Source organism: Nanorana parkeri, unplaced genomic scaffold (assembly GCF_000935625.1).
Source record: "Nanorana parkeri isolate BGI_ZX_2015 unplaced genomic scaffold, ASM93562v1 scaffold1602, whole genome shotgun sequence".
NCBI classification, from domain to species: Eukaryota; Metazoa; Chordata; class Amphibia; order Anura; family Dicroglossidae; genus Nanorana; species Nanorana parkeri.
Genome location: NW_017307870.1, coordinates 314,789 through 330,997, shown reverse-complemented (window position 1 = coordinate 330,997; position 16,209 = coordinate 314,789). Strand labels below are relative to the sequence as shown.

Here is a 16,209-nt window from a genome sequence, read left to right as displayed (position 1 = left end):
TCTGGGGGGGGGCTACGTCTGTTCCCCATGGTTCCTGTGTGTGTTGTAAAGTAGCCAAGCTCGCTCCCGGGACGGACTACAATCTCATGTTTAGTTTATTAATTTGTATTGAGATTGTAGTCCATCCCGGGAGCGAGCTTGGAGCGGTGACTACTTTACAACACACACAGGGACCATGGGGAACAGACGTAGCTCCCCTCCAGAAGGAAGGACAGTGTCAGCGCCAATTCAGAGATGATTGGAGGATCTAAAGCCGAGTGACACACAAATAAGATACATTCAGAGTTTCGGGGACTTGAATGGATTTTTACGATTTTAACTGCGGAGTTTAGCATTTCACAGTGAACTTTTTGAATGAAGCATCTGTGAGCTCAGCGAGTCTGTTGAGGGAGATGTACATGAACAGACACGCTGGACGTTTCCATATACATTAGGCACGCATTACTCACCAGGAGGGAGGGACACGCAGCTATATAAATATATGTTATTATCCTGTTTACCAAAGAGAAAGTAATCTGTATCACTGGTGAAAAAAAATGTGAATGTAGCTGCAGCTCACACATTCAGATTCCACACCCATATTTGTAGATGAGGTTTGATATGTATCTGGTGAAAGGGACATTCACCCGACCTGCAATCTACAGATCCATTTCAGTCAACAACAAAACATTGTATCTTTTTATTACAATTTTATATTTTGCATTGCTTCCTTAGACAAGTATTAATCAGTGAAGAATATGTCATTTTTTTTAAACATGCGAATGTATGAATCAGTGATATGTGTAAAGACAATGATGTGTGACTGTGGGGGGGCATTAGAATAGTGTTCTCTGTACAGCACTGTGGTACATGTCAGAGCTATATGAATGTGTGTATTGATTTGTTTTATTTATATTTACAGTTTTGCCGTTTTCCATCCTCTCTGATGACACTGTACCAAACTCCCAGGTTTGCGGATCTCCGACGGTGTTCAGTCGCATAGTAGGGGGGTCAGATGCTGCGCAGGGGGCGTGGCCGTGGCAGGTCAGCCTGCGGTATAATGGACGTGCTATCTGTGGAGGATCCCTCATCTCCAATCAGTGGGTGATGTCTGCTGCTCATTGCCTTCAATTGTGAGTCTTTGCTCTTCTCTGACACAGCTTGGGGCAGTGGGGGATGTGGACTATAGTTATGACTTAAAAGGTGCTAAAACTTTCCTAAACAAGTTTGCTATGTTCCTGGAATAATCAATGGAAGTCAGTAGATTTCTGTTCCCGCCTAATGTGGGAGTTTTCATTGATCCGCTCATGTCACTGTGTATGGGCCCAATGGGGTGGGTGTTGTTTCTTTGGGTGGCCTGTGGAAGTGGGGTATGTGTGGCCTTTGCTTCCATACATCATTTGCATGTCATGAGCATCTGGCAGGGCAGTACGGTTATCTTCTGATAAGCCTCTCTGTATAATGTCTATAATTGTCCTTTTGGCATATTTTAGTGTTAGTTCCTGCTCAGGTCTGGTTTCTAGAGTGTTAATAAAAGCACTGTATGACTCTGGAAGGCTGCATAGCAGTAATGCCACCAAATGGCTATCTTTAATCTCCTCTCCAATTGCATGTAGCTGCTCTATGATTTCCAGCATAGCATTCACATACTCACACATTTCCTGGCCTTTTCCTAGCCTCCTCTTACATAGCTTGCATAGCAAATATACTTTCATGTTTAGGTTTGAACACTCATCCAGTTTCTGTAATGCAGTCCACATACCTTTAGCTGTATTCTCTTTTCTAATGTGGATGAGCTGGCCATCTTCCACCAGCAGACTTATAATTGCTTTTGCTTGCCTGTTCTTCTTGTCACATTCCTCCGCGGGCCCATCCCTGGGTCTGTCTGTACTCAGTACTTGCCACAAGTCGTCTTTGCTTAGCAGCATTGAACTTCCATAGCTGGTAGTTGCTATTGTTGAGCTCTGCAATTGCAAACTTCATATCTGAACTGCTCACCATCTTTCAGCAGCTTGGATGCGGCTCATTTTTACTTGCAGTATTCTGTTCAGTGTCTGGGCCCAAAACCTGTTGGCTATGTGTTTAGATGAAACACTGAGATCTTGAGGAATGCTGAATTAAGTTTTACTTGCTCATAAGGACATTACATGTATATATACAGCATGATGCAGGAAACCTAGAGATCATAGATAAGTATGCACACGCACAGAGACCAACGTTGCACCACAGCGCCATCTAGTGCTCAAAAGACATACTTACAGTATATGCTGGTGTATTTCCAACAAGTGACACCAGAATAATTTTACCATGCTGAAGCCCCACGCCCTGCTAGAAATCTTCATAGGAATATATCGGACGGAGGGGAATTGAAGATAATCACGGTCACAGCAATGCTATTCAATAGCAGATCGGAGATGGGGGTAAATTCTCCTTTCAAAGTTGTTCGGTTCAAAGGTCGCTGTCTTCTCTCTTTTTTTTCTCTCTCATGAGATTTTCCCTTAAAGTATATGCAAACCCCAACAATGAGATTCTGTAATTTACTTCCTTATGATGTCCTAAATATACCATTTATAAGTGTTTTAATTGTATCTGTTTGTTAAGTTATCCTTCCAGAAATCTAGTGAGCTGATAATGTCCTGTGCTTTCTGCCTCTGCTGCACTCTTATCAGTTACATTGTTCTTTGACAATCATTTTATTCATGGCAGCACTTGTTGGGCAATACAGTACAGCTTGACTAAGACTTTGCTTTGTTTCACAAGAAAAACCACTGAGTTTAGTATAATCAAATGTTGATCAAGCATGATGGCCAGGAGAGACAGCCAGGAGGATGAGTGAGGAGGGACAGCCAGGAGAGAGAGTGAGGAAAGGCGGCAAGGGGGGAGAGCGAGACGAGACTGCCAAGGGGAGAGCGAGACGAGAGGGCCAGGGAAGAGAGCGAGGCGTGATGGCCAGGGGGGAGAGCGAGGCGTGACGGCCAGGGGGGAGAGCGTGGAGAGAAGGCCAGGGGAGAGAGCGAGGTGGGACAGCCAGGGGGATGGGAGAGCGAGGAGAGACAGCCAGGGGGATGAGAGAGCGAGGAGAGACAGCCAGGGGGATGAGAGAGCGAGGAGAGACAGCCAGGGGGATGAGAGAGCGAGGAGAGACAGCCAGGGGGATGAGAGAGCGAGGAGAGACAGCCAGGGGGATGAGAGAGCGAGGAGAGACAGCCAGGGGGATGAGAGAGCGAGGAGAGACAGCCAGGGGGATGAGAGAGCGAGGAGAGACAGCCAGGGGGATGAGAGAGCGAGGAGAGACAGCCAGGGGGATGAGAGAGGAGAGACGGCCAGGGGAGAGAGCGAGGTGGGACAGCCAGGGGGATGGGAGAGCGAGGAGAGACAGCCAGGGGGATGAGAGAGGAGAGACGGCCAGGGGGATGAGAGAGCGAGGAGAGGCGGCCAGGGGGATGAGAGAGCGATATGAGATGGCCAGGGCGATGAGAGAGCGATATGAGATGGCCAGGGGGATGAGAGAGCGAGGAGAGATGGCCAGGGGGATGAGAGAGCGAGGAGAGATGGCCAGGGGGATGAGGGAGCGAGGAGAGATGGCCAGGGGGATGAGAGAGCGAGGAGAGATTGCCAGGGGGATGAGAGAGCAAGATGAGATGGCCAGGTGGATGAGGGAGCGAGGAGAGATGGCCAGGGGGATGAGGGAGCGAGGAGAGATGGCCAGGGGGATGAGAGAGCGAGGAGAGATTGCCAGGAGAGAGGGTGAGGAGAGATGGCCAGGGGAGAGAGGGTGAGGAAGGACGGCCAGGGGAGAGAGGGTGAGGAAGGACGGCCAGGGGAGAGAGGGTGAGGAGAGACGGCCAGGGGAGAGAGGGTGAGGAGAGACGGCCAGGGGAGAGAGGGTGAGGAGAGACGGCCCGACTCTTTCCAAAGAATGTCAATATATTTATAATACACTGCAATGAACACTAGGAGGCGCCATAGCAGGTTGTGTTTATACGTGTCTGAAAGTGGCTCCAGGGGCTCCCTTCACAATTATTATTCTTAGACTTTGACTAAACATTTTGATGCAGCCAGCATGTCTCCAGTCTCCAGATGTTACCGTATAACATGAACAATATTTGTTTGCATTTCAGTTCATCGCTGCCCTCTGATTACACTGTACACCTGGGAGCCTACAAACTGGACATCTCCAACGCCAACGAACAGATTGTCAGAGTGAACAGGCTTGTCGTTAATTCGCAGTTCAGCCAGGTCGGACGCAGTGGAGACATCTCTTTGCTGAGGTTGGCCGCTCCCGTCACATTCACCCAGTTCGTTCAACCCATCTGTATTCCGTCGGCATCCATGTTCTTCGCTACCGGAACAAGATGTTGGGTAACCGGCTGGGGACAAACAAACTATGGAGGTAAAAGCGCTCAGATGATAATTCCCTTTTCTGGTAGACAGAGTCTTCAAGTCTGTGATCAGACCCTTTATCAGAGTCTAATCATGTGCCCCCACTCTGTGCTGAATACGGCATGGCTCCTTAGCTGGCCCCATCCAAGCAGAGGTTACTTCCCATCTCTGCTCAGAAACTGAAGCACTCTATCACCCGTCATTGTTATTATTGCAGTCCTCCATACAATCAAGGTCCATTCCTGGTGGGTGCAGCAATGGCCTGCGATTGTAAGAATTGGAACTATAGAATCAAATGGGACTTTGGAGGAACCAATCTAAGTCACTACCAAATGAGAACAGTTAAAAATTGTTTGAATGTAAATACATTTATACAAAAACACTCTGATGATCTCAATATCTGCCCAATCATGAATACATTGTCTTCTTATTACCCCCGCCCTGTGAAAATCCTATTGTCACACAGATTACATAATATATTGCAGCTATATTGTTATGAATATCAATCATCCGATGGGTGTTAATGGAGAGACAGTCAGTCATTCTACATGTTTCTCAGACCAAAAGGCCACGTCCACAGGAGAACAATAGGAAGAAATGTATGTGCAACATCAGATAAGTCATAGAACACAGTCCCAAATCACTATTTCATATGTGGTCCCACCCCAACCCTCAGTCCATGAGGGACAATGGATAGCACGTTGTCTTTGACAGGTTCCTTGTTGTATAAGATATTTCCCTTTTCGTTTATCATGATGATGAGAGGAATTCAAACTGATGCATAGAAGTCCCATTGCACTCCTGAGTGATGCAGACCCGTGATCCTCAGGTGGGCCCTGCAGTGACTGTGGATGGTGCCACACATAAACAATCATAGGAGAAGTCACCAGCCCTGCAATGTTCGCTCTAGCAATGTTGTATAATGCAAGGTCGTATCATCACAATGAAAAGCAATGTGTCGGAAGCTATTGGGTTCCTTCATCTGTTTGCCTGATGACGGAACCTATTCAGTTCGGACACGTTGCATTTCATTGCGATGACATGACCTTCCAACGTCAATAAAGACAGATTGGTAGAGTTACTATTGTCCAATAAAAAGGACTTATTCATTTTAAATACTTGGAGTGCTGGTGACCTATTCTTCCAAGCAGATTGGTAGAGTGAACATTGGAGTGCTGGTGACTTCTTATCCTATGACTGAATCCAAACTGACACCCATTCGGTCTCAGGATTATAAATTACTAAAGTTTATTAACTAGCACACTACATGATATGCTTTGTAATGCTCATAATTCTGACTGTGCATGCACCTAGACCTTGTCTACAAATGACCTTCAGAGGAGGCCGGTTAGTTGTAACTGGAAGTGGTACTTGTCTACAGTTTCACTTCTTTAGAAAAGGAGTCAAAAGAGAAAGACAAGATTGCCAATTATGAAAAGTAAGATTTCATATATACGTTTTCTTTCACAACTCGAACTGGCTTAAACAATTATCTCTTTTATACCCAAATATAAATTTTAAAGGAGATAATACCAAGCTGATAGCCAATCTTAGCAGCTATAATGTGGTAAGCTGCAATAGCACTTCCAGTTCAGCACTAATAGCAGTTTCCACCACACGACCCAATAGTGCCTTGATGGAGATACCTATGTTTTCCACTAAGGGGACACATCTTATGAAGGCTGGGGACCGCAACAATAGCGATGAAGTGTGTCAGCCATTCTTAGCATTTGCTGTTGATAGCCCTATGTTTGATGCCGATGTTGGTCTTGTTGGTGGTGGTGGTCTTGATGTTTCTGGTGGTCTTGATGCTGGTGGTAGTCTTGATGTTTGTGGTGTTCTTGATGCTGGTGGTGTTCTTGATGCTGGTGGTGTTCTTGATGCTGGTGGTGTTCTTGATGCTGGTGGTGTTCTTGATGCTGGTGGTGGTCTTGATGCTGGTGGTGGTCTTGTTGTTGGTCTTGATGCTGCTGGGGGTCTTGATGCTGGTGTTATTCTTTGGATATTATACCCTTCCTATCCCTGTTTGTCAGAGGATATCTTTTGACAATGGCAATGACCGGCAATCATACGGATTGGAACTATTGAATAAAATGGGCTTTTTGAATTGCCAATATAAATCACAGCCAGTTAAAAAAATTATTTCCAAATTTTATTTATATACATATCTTTAAAAACACTTTTGTGATGCCAATGCGTGCACAAACATGAGTACATTGTCTCCTTATCTCCCCCACCTCTGTCAATATCTTATCACATAGATTACATGATATATCCCTTGCTATTCGCTTTCTGGAAACAGTGTCATAGGTGCTGTAAATGCTCCTGCAGTAACCGTACATTTTGGTATGTTTTCTGTTGATCTGAACTGGAGAGAGCCCGGGATTCTCTTTCGCAGTTGTTGAACTTAAAGGAGAACTATGGGGTCAGGGCTTTTCCCCATAGTTCTCCTCAGGGTAACGGGAGGACACAAACTAACATCCTCCCATCACCCAAAGCTCAGTATATCGCAAGCTACCTTTTGCGGTATACTGAGATGCCGCAGCCAGGACGGATCCCGACAATACTGTCGAGATCCGCCCAGCTGCGGGATTGACAGTTGGCTCTGCCTATCTAGAGGCAGAGCCAGCTGTACCCGCCCCCTCCCCCGTCCGTTCCGCCAGTCAGCGCTGGAGGATCGGAGCAGGGAGGGAATCCCTGCGGGGGGCCGTGAGTGACAGTCACGGCTCTCTGCAGGGGCAGGATCGAGAAGTGAGCGTGCGTCAGTATGTGTTCGCTCACTTCCCGATCTATTGAGCCGACCTGTGACAGTTTCATTCTCACAGTTCGGCTAGAACTATGAGGCCGACTGATTTTCACTCGCCTCATAGTTCTCCTTTTAAGTCTAGAAATCAAACATCTGTCAACGCCCTGACGGCACATAACCGCATACTTACTGCTTCATCTACTGTATTTAATTAAGATCCTTTTTAAATATTTCCCCGATCCATTTACTCTAATCACCTTAATCCAATTTCACTTTATCCTAATCCCCTGATAAGCCTTGTAGCCAAAGTCTCCTAATGTTTTGAGTAAAACCCTCCGTGACTTCACCATTGGTGGTAATGGGTGCTGTTAATCATGCAGTTGGCGCCTCTCCAGGGGGAAGTGTTGCGGGCGCGGTGCCACTCAGTAACTGAGCCAGCCTGCACAAACCTCTTGTACTTACTCTTGTACTTTGGCGTGTGCTTTGGCACTGGTGCTGAGTCTTTGATCCCAGTGATGAATTGCGCATTTCAGTGCCAAGATGCTGAAATATCTGTCACATACTTCATTGCTTGGAGTGATTTGCAGTGATGTGTGTTTTTGTTTTATTGGTAGACTCCAGTGAAAAGCTGAAGACTAGGCCAATTGTTTTGTATTCCTGCCCTTCTAATCCTGAGAGTTACACAGTTCTGCCACATAGCACAGACCTGTCTTGCTGGCGCAGGAGACCTAATTTTTCTGTGCTCCAGTTCAGTAACACTTGTCCCTCCCCCAGCCTGTGATTGGACAGTAAAAGGAGAAACGGCAGACATGATAAATAAAAAATATACGTAAGGATGTGTTGATGAATAAAGAGCTGCTGCATTGATCTGTGTCTTAGATGGAAGATCAGCTTTGGAGAATTAAGCATAGTGATACATAGCAGAGGCAGGGCTTTCTTGGTTAGGAATTATGTTGATCTTTGAGGCAGAGTTCAAGCATACCACGCCAAGCGACTGTACAAGCACCACAAGTAGCATGGAGGTCTGGGAACACCTAGGGTTCTGCTTAAACAGTTTGAATGTTTGTTCTGTTCGAATGAATGCGAAAAACAAATGTTATTTTCAAATGTCATTGTAATACCATATTATGGCCACTAGATGGAGTGCACTAATTATTTAAGGCTATCATTCAAGTCTTATTATATTATTTACAATCCTCCTATCCCACTGCAGTCTGTCACTCCATGATTATTAAGTAATTTCTTTTGTGGGTAACTGCTGGTCAAGCTGCCTGTCTGTGCTTTTGGATCCATATTAATCTGTCCACATATCCATAACCCCTCCTCTTGTCTATAAATTCTCTTAATCTACATAACACCACCAAATCGCCATACCTTATCCTCCTTTCTATAAGCTGCCTTCATCTCAATAACCCTTCCATATCTCCATAACGTCTCCTTATCTACATAACCGCTCTTCATTTCCATAACCCCTCCTTATGCACAGGCCAAGCTCAAACTATTACCAAATTGGTGTCCTGTGCTTGTAGATCCAAATTTACCCCTCCACATCTCTGTCGGTTCTCTTCATCTCCATAACCCCTCCATCTCTATAACCCCTCAAGATCACCATAACCCCTCCATAATCACTCCACATCTCCTATAGGTTCTCCTCATCTCCATAACCCCTCCATCTCTATAACACCTCAAGATCATCATAGCCCCTCCACGTCTCTGTATGTTCTCCATAACCCCTCCTCATCTCCATGACCCATACTCATCTCAATAGGTTCTCCTAACCTCCATAACCCCCTCCACATCTCTATAGGTTCTACTCCTCTCCATAAACCCTCCATCTCTATAACCCCTCAAGATCATCATAGCCCCTCCACATCTCTGTACGTTCTCCATAACCCCTCCTCATCTCCATGACCCATACTCGTCTCTATAGGTTCTCCTAACCTCCAGAACTCCTCCACATCTCCCTAGTTCCTCCTCCTCTCTATAACCCTTCCTCGTCTCCATAATCCCTCCACAATTACATGACCCATACTCATCTCTATAGGTTCTTCTCCTCTACATAACTCGTCCACAGCTCCTTAACCCCCCCTCATCGCTATAACCCCTCCACATCTTTATGACCCATACTCATCTTTATAGGTTCTCCTCATCTCCATGACCCATACTCGTCTCTATAGATTCTCACCATCTCCATTAATCTTCCATAGCCCATCCTCTTCTCTTTAAGTTCTTCTCATCTCCATAACCCCACTCTATAACACTTCCTTTTGCACAGGTCAAGCTATTATCAAACTGGTATCCTCTGTGTTTGTAGATCCATATTAACCCATTCACATCTCCACAACCCCCTCCACATCTCCATAACCCCTCTTCATCTCCAAAACTCCCCTCTATAAAAGTCCTCCTTTTGCACAGGCAGACACACAGTACATCATATCGTACAAATACCCCAACGTACAACACTCCTCATGCCCATTAACTCTCTCTGAGAACCACCAACTCTGAGAAAAGCTAAAGATCCCATGGTGTCTGGCTGTCATACACATTGTGTGTATTTCACATCATCGAAGGGGCAGAGAGTGTTTTCAATGGACAGCCTCGGCCCTCATGTACATATGTAATTAGGGACTATGCTTAGAAACAAGGCCATTAAAGCCTTTATAAGGTTATACAATTATTATTAATATTATTATTATTTTCAGGTTGATAGTTACAAGTATATCTAAGAAGAAATCTTAACAGGACTAATTTCTCTATAATCCTATTACAGCTCAATGTTTTTAGTAGATGGATGCTGGTTTTTATTTATTACTTGTGCAATGTTTTTGAACACTGTAGCAGAAAGTACACAGATATTGGTTGTCAAGGTTTGAAGGCATCCTTATTTTTTCTCCACTTATCATGGTGTCTCCCTCCTCTCTAGAAAGCCTGGCCTATCCCAAGAACCTCCAGCAAGTCATGGTGCCGCTGATCAGTAGAGAGTCATGTGATAAGATGTACCATATCAACTCTGCGTACGCTGCCTCTCAGACCGTCATCCAATATGACCAGATCTGCGCCGGGTACACGAGCGGGCAGAAAGACGCCTGCCTGGTGAGTGCAATACCTACCCGCCTTAAAAAAATGATTACATGAAGGTTGTTTGTGTGCGTCAACATTTGTCCTATGTTTTCTGCTGGACTGAATGAGCTGTGAGAGTAACATGGTGCCGTCATCTATAAAAAGGATTGGTGGTTTGATTTTGGATAGAGTGGGGAATGGCTAAAACCCTTTTTTTCCATTTTGTGTGCTATTTTGGAGATTTTTCGGAGTTTCATGTCCTGGAGATGCAACAGGAAGTTAAAGATTTCTCTTCTTGTCCTGTTCTGGTGACATCTGTAACATTTTGGATGTCCCAACATCAATACAAGTGGTCACCAGGACACCCAGAGAGGTAATCTGCCCTAGCAGGACACAGAGGGAGGAAAACTGGGAAGTGTTCCAACACTTCCACACTCCAATTAAGATCGCTTCCTGCCAACATCACAACACCCTGCCTTAGTATGTCTCTCAAGAGCCCCCAGCCCTGATACAAACACTGGTCAGGGTCTTGGGAAGAACTATACAAATATCAAAATGCCTTGATGGGTGGGTGCCAGTCAGCAATTTCAGTCCAGGAATGGAAACAATACAACTTGTATTTTTGTCTGTGTCCCTGTTGCAGTTTTTCCCTCACTTCCTCTCTGCTTAAACATTTATGTTCAAAACAGGAAGTGAGGGGAAATCTATCTAACTGAGTCCTAGAAATACATTTTCAGGAGGCTCTAATATTTCCCTTTCATCCAAAACTAAAATAAAATGTTTTTTGCTTGGCCTACCCTTTAATGTTTTTCTATGACTCCGTAATAAACTCCTTTTTTTTGTTTTTGGTTTTCAGGGAGACTCGGGAGGACCCCTCGTGTGTCAAGCCAATGGGTTATGGTATCAGGTTGGCATTGTGAGTTGGGGAGATGACTGCGCCCTTGAAAACAGGCCTGGAGTGTACACTTTGGTTTCCACCTATGAGTCCTGGATCAACTTTTACAAGAACTCCGCTTCCCCCGGCCTCTCCGCCTCAGTGCTGCTCCTAGTGGTCTCTATGATTCTGCACAGTTGACTTGGCCGCTGCCAGGATGTGACACTTTACAAGGTTCCTGTTTTGAGCTGCTAAAGACTGAATGGTCTTCAAAATACCTCTGAACCTGTAACTGAGCTAATGATTTATTTATTAAAGCCAATGATGAATATAGATAAAGACCTCCAAGGTCTGGGACTACCTGAAACTTGATGACTCTTCTGTAAATGAGAACCTAATCTGTAGAATGCTGGGGTTCTGGGGCATTCAAGGAAGGTCATGAAGCTGGGCCAGACATTGACAACCAATATCCTATATAAAGAGTTCAAATTAAATTAAGTATATGCAGTATGTCAACTTTGAGATGATGGTTGCTAATGACTGAATGGTCTCCAAATTCCCTCGGCGACTGTAATTGAGGGATTCGTAATTTATTAAAACCAATGATGTCTATGGATGAAGACCTCCAAAATCTGGGACTACCTGAAACTTGATGGAACTTCTATAAATGAGAACCTAATCTGTAAAATGCTGCAGTCCTGGCACTGAAGCATCAGAATGACTTTGCCCACGATAGAATGGGGCGTTCAAAGAAAGCCATGAAACCGGGCCAGAGATTGACAACCAATATCATGTGTAAAGAGTACTTAAAGATTAAGAATATGAAGTATGTAAACTTCTAGATGAAGGCTGCTAATGACTGAAATATCTTCACATTACCTCGTAGGCTGTAACCAAGACATTAGTAATTTATTAAAGCCAATGATGTCTATGGATGAAGACCTCCGGGGTCTGGGACTACCTGAATTTTAATGACTCTTCCGGGAAGCAAGAATCCAGTCCATAGCATACTACAGTTCTAAGACTCAAGAATGAGTTATATTGTCACCTTTTAGAATGGAACAGTCAAAGAAAACCATTAAAGTGGCCCAAAGATTGACAACCAAAACCAAATGCGAATAATATTTAAAAATGTAAAAATTTAAGGAGATTGAGCAGTATGTAAACTTTCAGATGATGTAAACGTTGTAGAGACTCGGAGCTCCTCTATGTTCTACAAGGGTTTGGAGGTCCTCTATGTTCTCCAGGGGTTTGGAGGTCCTCTATGCTTTCCAGGGGTTCAAAGGTTCTCTATGATCTACAAGGGTTCAGAGGTCCTCTAGGATGTTCTACAAGGGTTCAGTGGTCTTCTATGTTCTCCAGGGGATTGTGGGCCCTCTATAGTCTACAAGGGTTCGTCGATATGTGCCTTCCAGGAGCTTCATGAAGACTCAGCAAATTCTATTTTCCTTTTTCATGGTGAAATATTTTACATGATGTGCTTTTTGTGGATATATGTTGTGTGTGGAATTGTGCACCCTGAGGTCTAAGAGCATTTGATTTATCTTGTTTTAATGTCTTATTTACTGTCCTGTGATTAAATACAACTTTTTGGTGTAATTCTCTTATTTTTATTTTTTTTAAATTTGATGTACGTACACCAGGACAGTACAAAGTGCTCCAATTCACGGAGTAGATCAGATTAAAAAAGGAAAAATATAGGATGCTCCTCTATGATTTCCCAATTTTGCTGCTCCAGACCAGGGGTAGCCAAACTCCGGCCCTCCATCTGTGGTGAAACTACAAATCCCATGATGCATCTCTCTCTGGGAGTCATGTCTGTGAGAATCTTGCAAAGCCTCATGGGATTTGTAGTTCCACCACAGCTGCAGGGCTGGAGTTTGGCTACCCCTGCTCCAGGCTGTAGTGAAATATTATTGAATATGATTTCTAATGGCAAGCTGTGCTCACAGAAATGGGATGGTGTTCCATATAAGCAAGAACTGTTGTGTAGGAAGTCGATGGTGACCCTGAATAATGCCCGAACAAAGATGGTGCCACTCTTCTTGACAAAAAGGCAGATGGAGGGCATTGTCACGGGGAATACTGTGATCTCTGTGAGATTGTATAAATACCGGGAAGTGTTACAATGGCATATGTAGTAAAACAATATAGTTGATGCTAGGTTCATTTTGATGGAAAACTATAATGGATTATAATTAAGGACACAGTATGGTAACCTGAAAGGAATGCTCGCCCAGAGGATAGAATTCAAAATATTAACAATCACTTACAAAGCCATCCACAACTCTGCCCCCGGCTATATCTCCAACCTTGTCTCAAAGTATCACCCTAACCGTCCACGCCGCTCCTCCCAAGACCTCCTGCTTGTCCACTCCTCCCATGCTCGTCTCCAGGACTTCTCTAGAGTCTCACCCATTCTGTGGAACTCTTTACCACAACCTGTCCGTCTGTCTCCCACCTTGACTGCCTTTAGGCGTTCCCTAAAGACTGATCTCTTCAGGGAAGCCTATCCCACCACAACCTAACCACTGAACCATCACATTCTCAAACAATTCATCCCCACACACAGCTCCCTCCTCATGTATCATTTCCCCCTCCACTTTCAGATTGTAAGCCCTCACTGGCAGGGCCCTCCTTACCATCTTGTCTTGAATTGTATTGTGATTGTAATGTCTTCTTTATATTGTAAAGCGCTGCGCACACTGTTGGCGCTCTATAAATCCTGTATTATAATAATGATGCTTCTTTAAATTCCTCACTTAGTTTCATATTTCATACACAGACTGGAATCTTCACATTCTAATATACTGTAAATGACGTTGGGAAATTTTTAGCTGCCCCGAGCAACTGCCGAGATAAAAAAAAAATTAGTCACCAGCGAAACCACCTCAGGATAGGAGTGTATTCAGGAAATAAATAGAGCTCTGATCTGACTTGTAGATCTGCACCTACTTATTAGGAGACATGCCGCCCAATCACCGTGCCGCACTACTAAGCAGTATGCACATCATTTATATGGCTGCCCCAATATCTTTGAATTGATTCTATAATTACACTTCATGTGAATTGTTTAAAGGAGAACTAAGGGGTCAGGGCTTTTCCCCATGGTTCTCCTAATGGTAACGGGAGGATACAAACTAGCGTCCTCCCGTCACCCTAGGCTCAGTATACCGCGAGCTACAGCTCTCTATATACTGAGACCGCCACAGCCGGGACGGATCCCGACAATTCTGTCTGGTTCCGCCCAGCTGCGTGAGTGACAGCTGCCCCTGCCTATCTAGAGGCAGAGCCAGCTGTAACCCTCCCCGTTCATTCCCTCCCCTGTTTGTTCCGCTAGTCAGCACTGGAGGATCGGAGCGGGGAGAGGGGGGGGATACCTGCAGGGAGTCGTGAGTGACAGTCACCGCTCTCTGCAGGGAGATGATCGAGAGGTGAGCGAGCGACGGTATGTGCCCGCTCACTTCAAGATCTACTGAGCCGACGTGTGACAGTTTCATTGTCACACGTCGGCTCAAACTATGAGGCTGAGTGATTTTCACCAACCTCCTGGTTCTCCTTTAACAGAGTTCAAGTTTACCCAGCTTTACCCAATCACTTTATAAGTAAATACTTCCGTGTGTTGAATAAACACAATTTTATTATGTGACCTAAAGCCTAGACAGGCTAGATCACGTGGTCCCTAGGTACAAGGAGCAGGATGCGTACCTAAGGAGGAAGTACAGGAACAGGGCCGAGCTGATCTTTTTCATATTACTACGACATTGAAAAATAGCCTAGTTCACATTGAATTTGTTAACGTGTGTTACAGTTACATAAATCTGACTTAATTATTTTAACATAAAGGGTCTAAGTTATCTTCCTTATGCTGTATGTGGCGATAACATTGGTAAAAAAAAAAAAAAAAGATAAAATACCTGAATGTGTACTATAAAGCCGGCCATACACCTTACAATTATCTGCAGATTTTCTGTGGTCAGATGGAAAAGGTGCAACAGATTCCTCCATCTACGCTAAGCTGTGTGGATGGAGTAATCTCCACCTGGGCCAATCTGTTGCTCTTTTTCCGTCTGACCACAGAAAATCTGCAGATAATTGTAAGGTGTATGGGCACCTTAAGGTTAAGTTTGTGGACATCCCAAGAGTACCTGTCCTAAATCCACCAGGATCAAAAGGCCGCCAACCACAATCAAGATTGAAACTACCCCCGAAGAAAAAACGTCTTCCATTCGCCACCTGTTCTTCGTCATTGATATCGCCGCACACCAAACCCACTGGTGAGTTAAGAATGTACTTCTCTTTCATATGTTTGCACGGATTGTGACCACCTTGTATTTTTTTCTTTCCTCCACGCCCCTCCCCAAGGATCCACTTCTGCCTACTGAACACCCACCTGTCACCCTGACCAGACCTCACAACATCACCAGGAGATCCCTTCCCCTTCCGCAAGGATCCACTTCTGGCCACTGAACACCCACCTGTCACCCTGACCAGACCTCACAACATCACCAGGAGATCATCACCTGTGTGGCCATCCATCTCATCACACTTGAGTACCCATTTTTAATTCCTCGATTCCACTTTTACCTCGATTCACTGTTATTCCCTGGTCAACCCCCCTCCACAAAGTCTGCAATAGTTAGTTGCGCTCCTTCCCTTCCTTTCTTTCCATTCAGTATCACACAGTTAGACACCCCGGTCTAATAACACAAGGAGCCACACAATGGCCACGACACTCCGCCCCCCCTAGGAGTGCGCTAACTAATCAGTCTTCATTCTCCAATATTTTAATCTTGTTAGATCTGTAGCTTCCAATAACAAAACCCCTGGTGATCCTGCCATATAGGTCCTTGTTCAAGCACTTCCGTGACAACACTCTTCCATTTATGCTCCTGTGCTAAATCCAGAAATAGCGGCACTCCAAGGGTCTTCACAGAAAGTAAAAGTCTTCATGGAGCAAATACATACTGTAAAGTTCCTCCCGATGTATGCTCAAGCTTTTCTGCGTTTCACCTTTCCAGCTTACTCATAGAGATCTATGTCTGCAATTGGGATGCAATCATGGTGCAAGCCGGTTTGGGAATCTGGTGTTTGCTGTGGATAATCCTGTGCTGTCACCTTGTCAACCCCCCCCCCCCCCCTGGGGGGGGCTAAAAAAAACGGTGCC

The 16,209-nt window shown here is 44.9% G+C and overlaps 1 protein-coding gene across 1 annotated transcript in view; it reads left to right on the top strand.

Annotated features, from left to right (window-relative positions):
* The window catches only part of PRSS48 (protease, serine 48), a 36,850-nt gene that overhangs the window by 11,641 nt on the left and 9,000 nt on the right, over positions 1–16,209 (top strand). Inside the window, exons 3-9 of the mRNA XM_018570821.1 lie at positions 902–1,112; positions 4,101–4,372; positions 10,032–10,201; positions 11,025–11,238; positions 11,739–11,868; positions 15,209–15,319; positions 16,064–16,116. Of these exons, the coding sequence (XP_018426323.1) occupies positions 902–1,112; positions 4,101–4,372; positions 10,032–10,201; positions 11,025–11,238; positions 11,739–11,868; positions 15,209–15,319; positions 16,064–16,116 (1,161 nt within the window). The remainder of the gene's footprint in view (positions 1–901; positions 1,113–4,100; positions 4,373–10,031; positions 10,202–11,024; positions 11,239–11,738; positions 11,869–15,208; positions 15,320–16,063; positions 16,117–16,209) is intronic.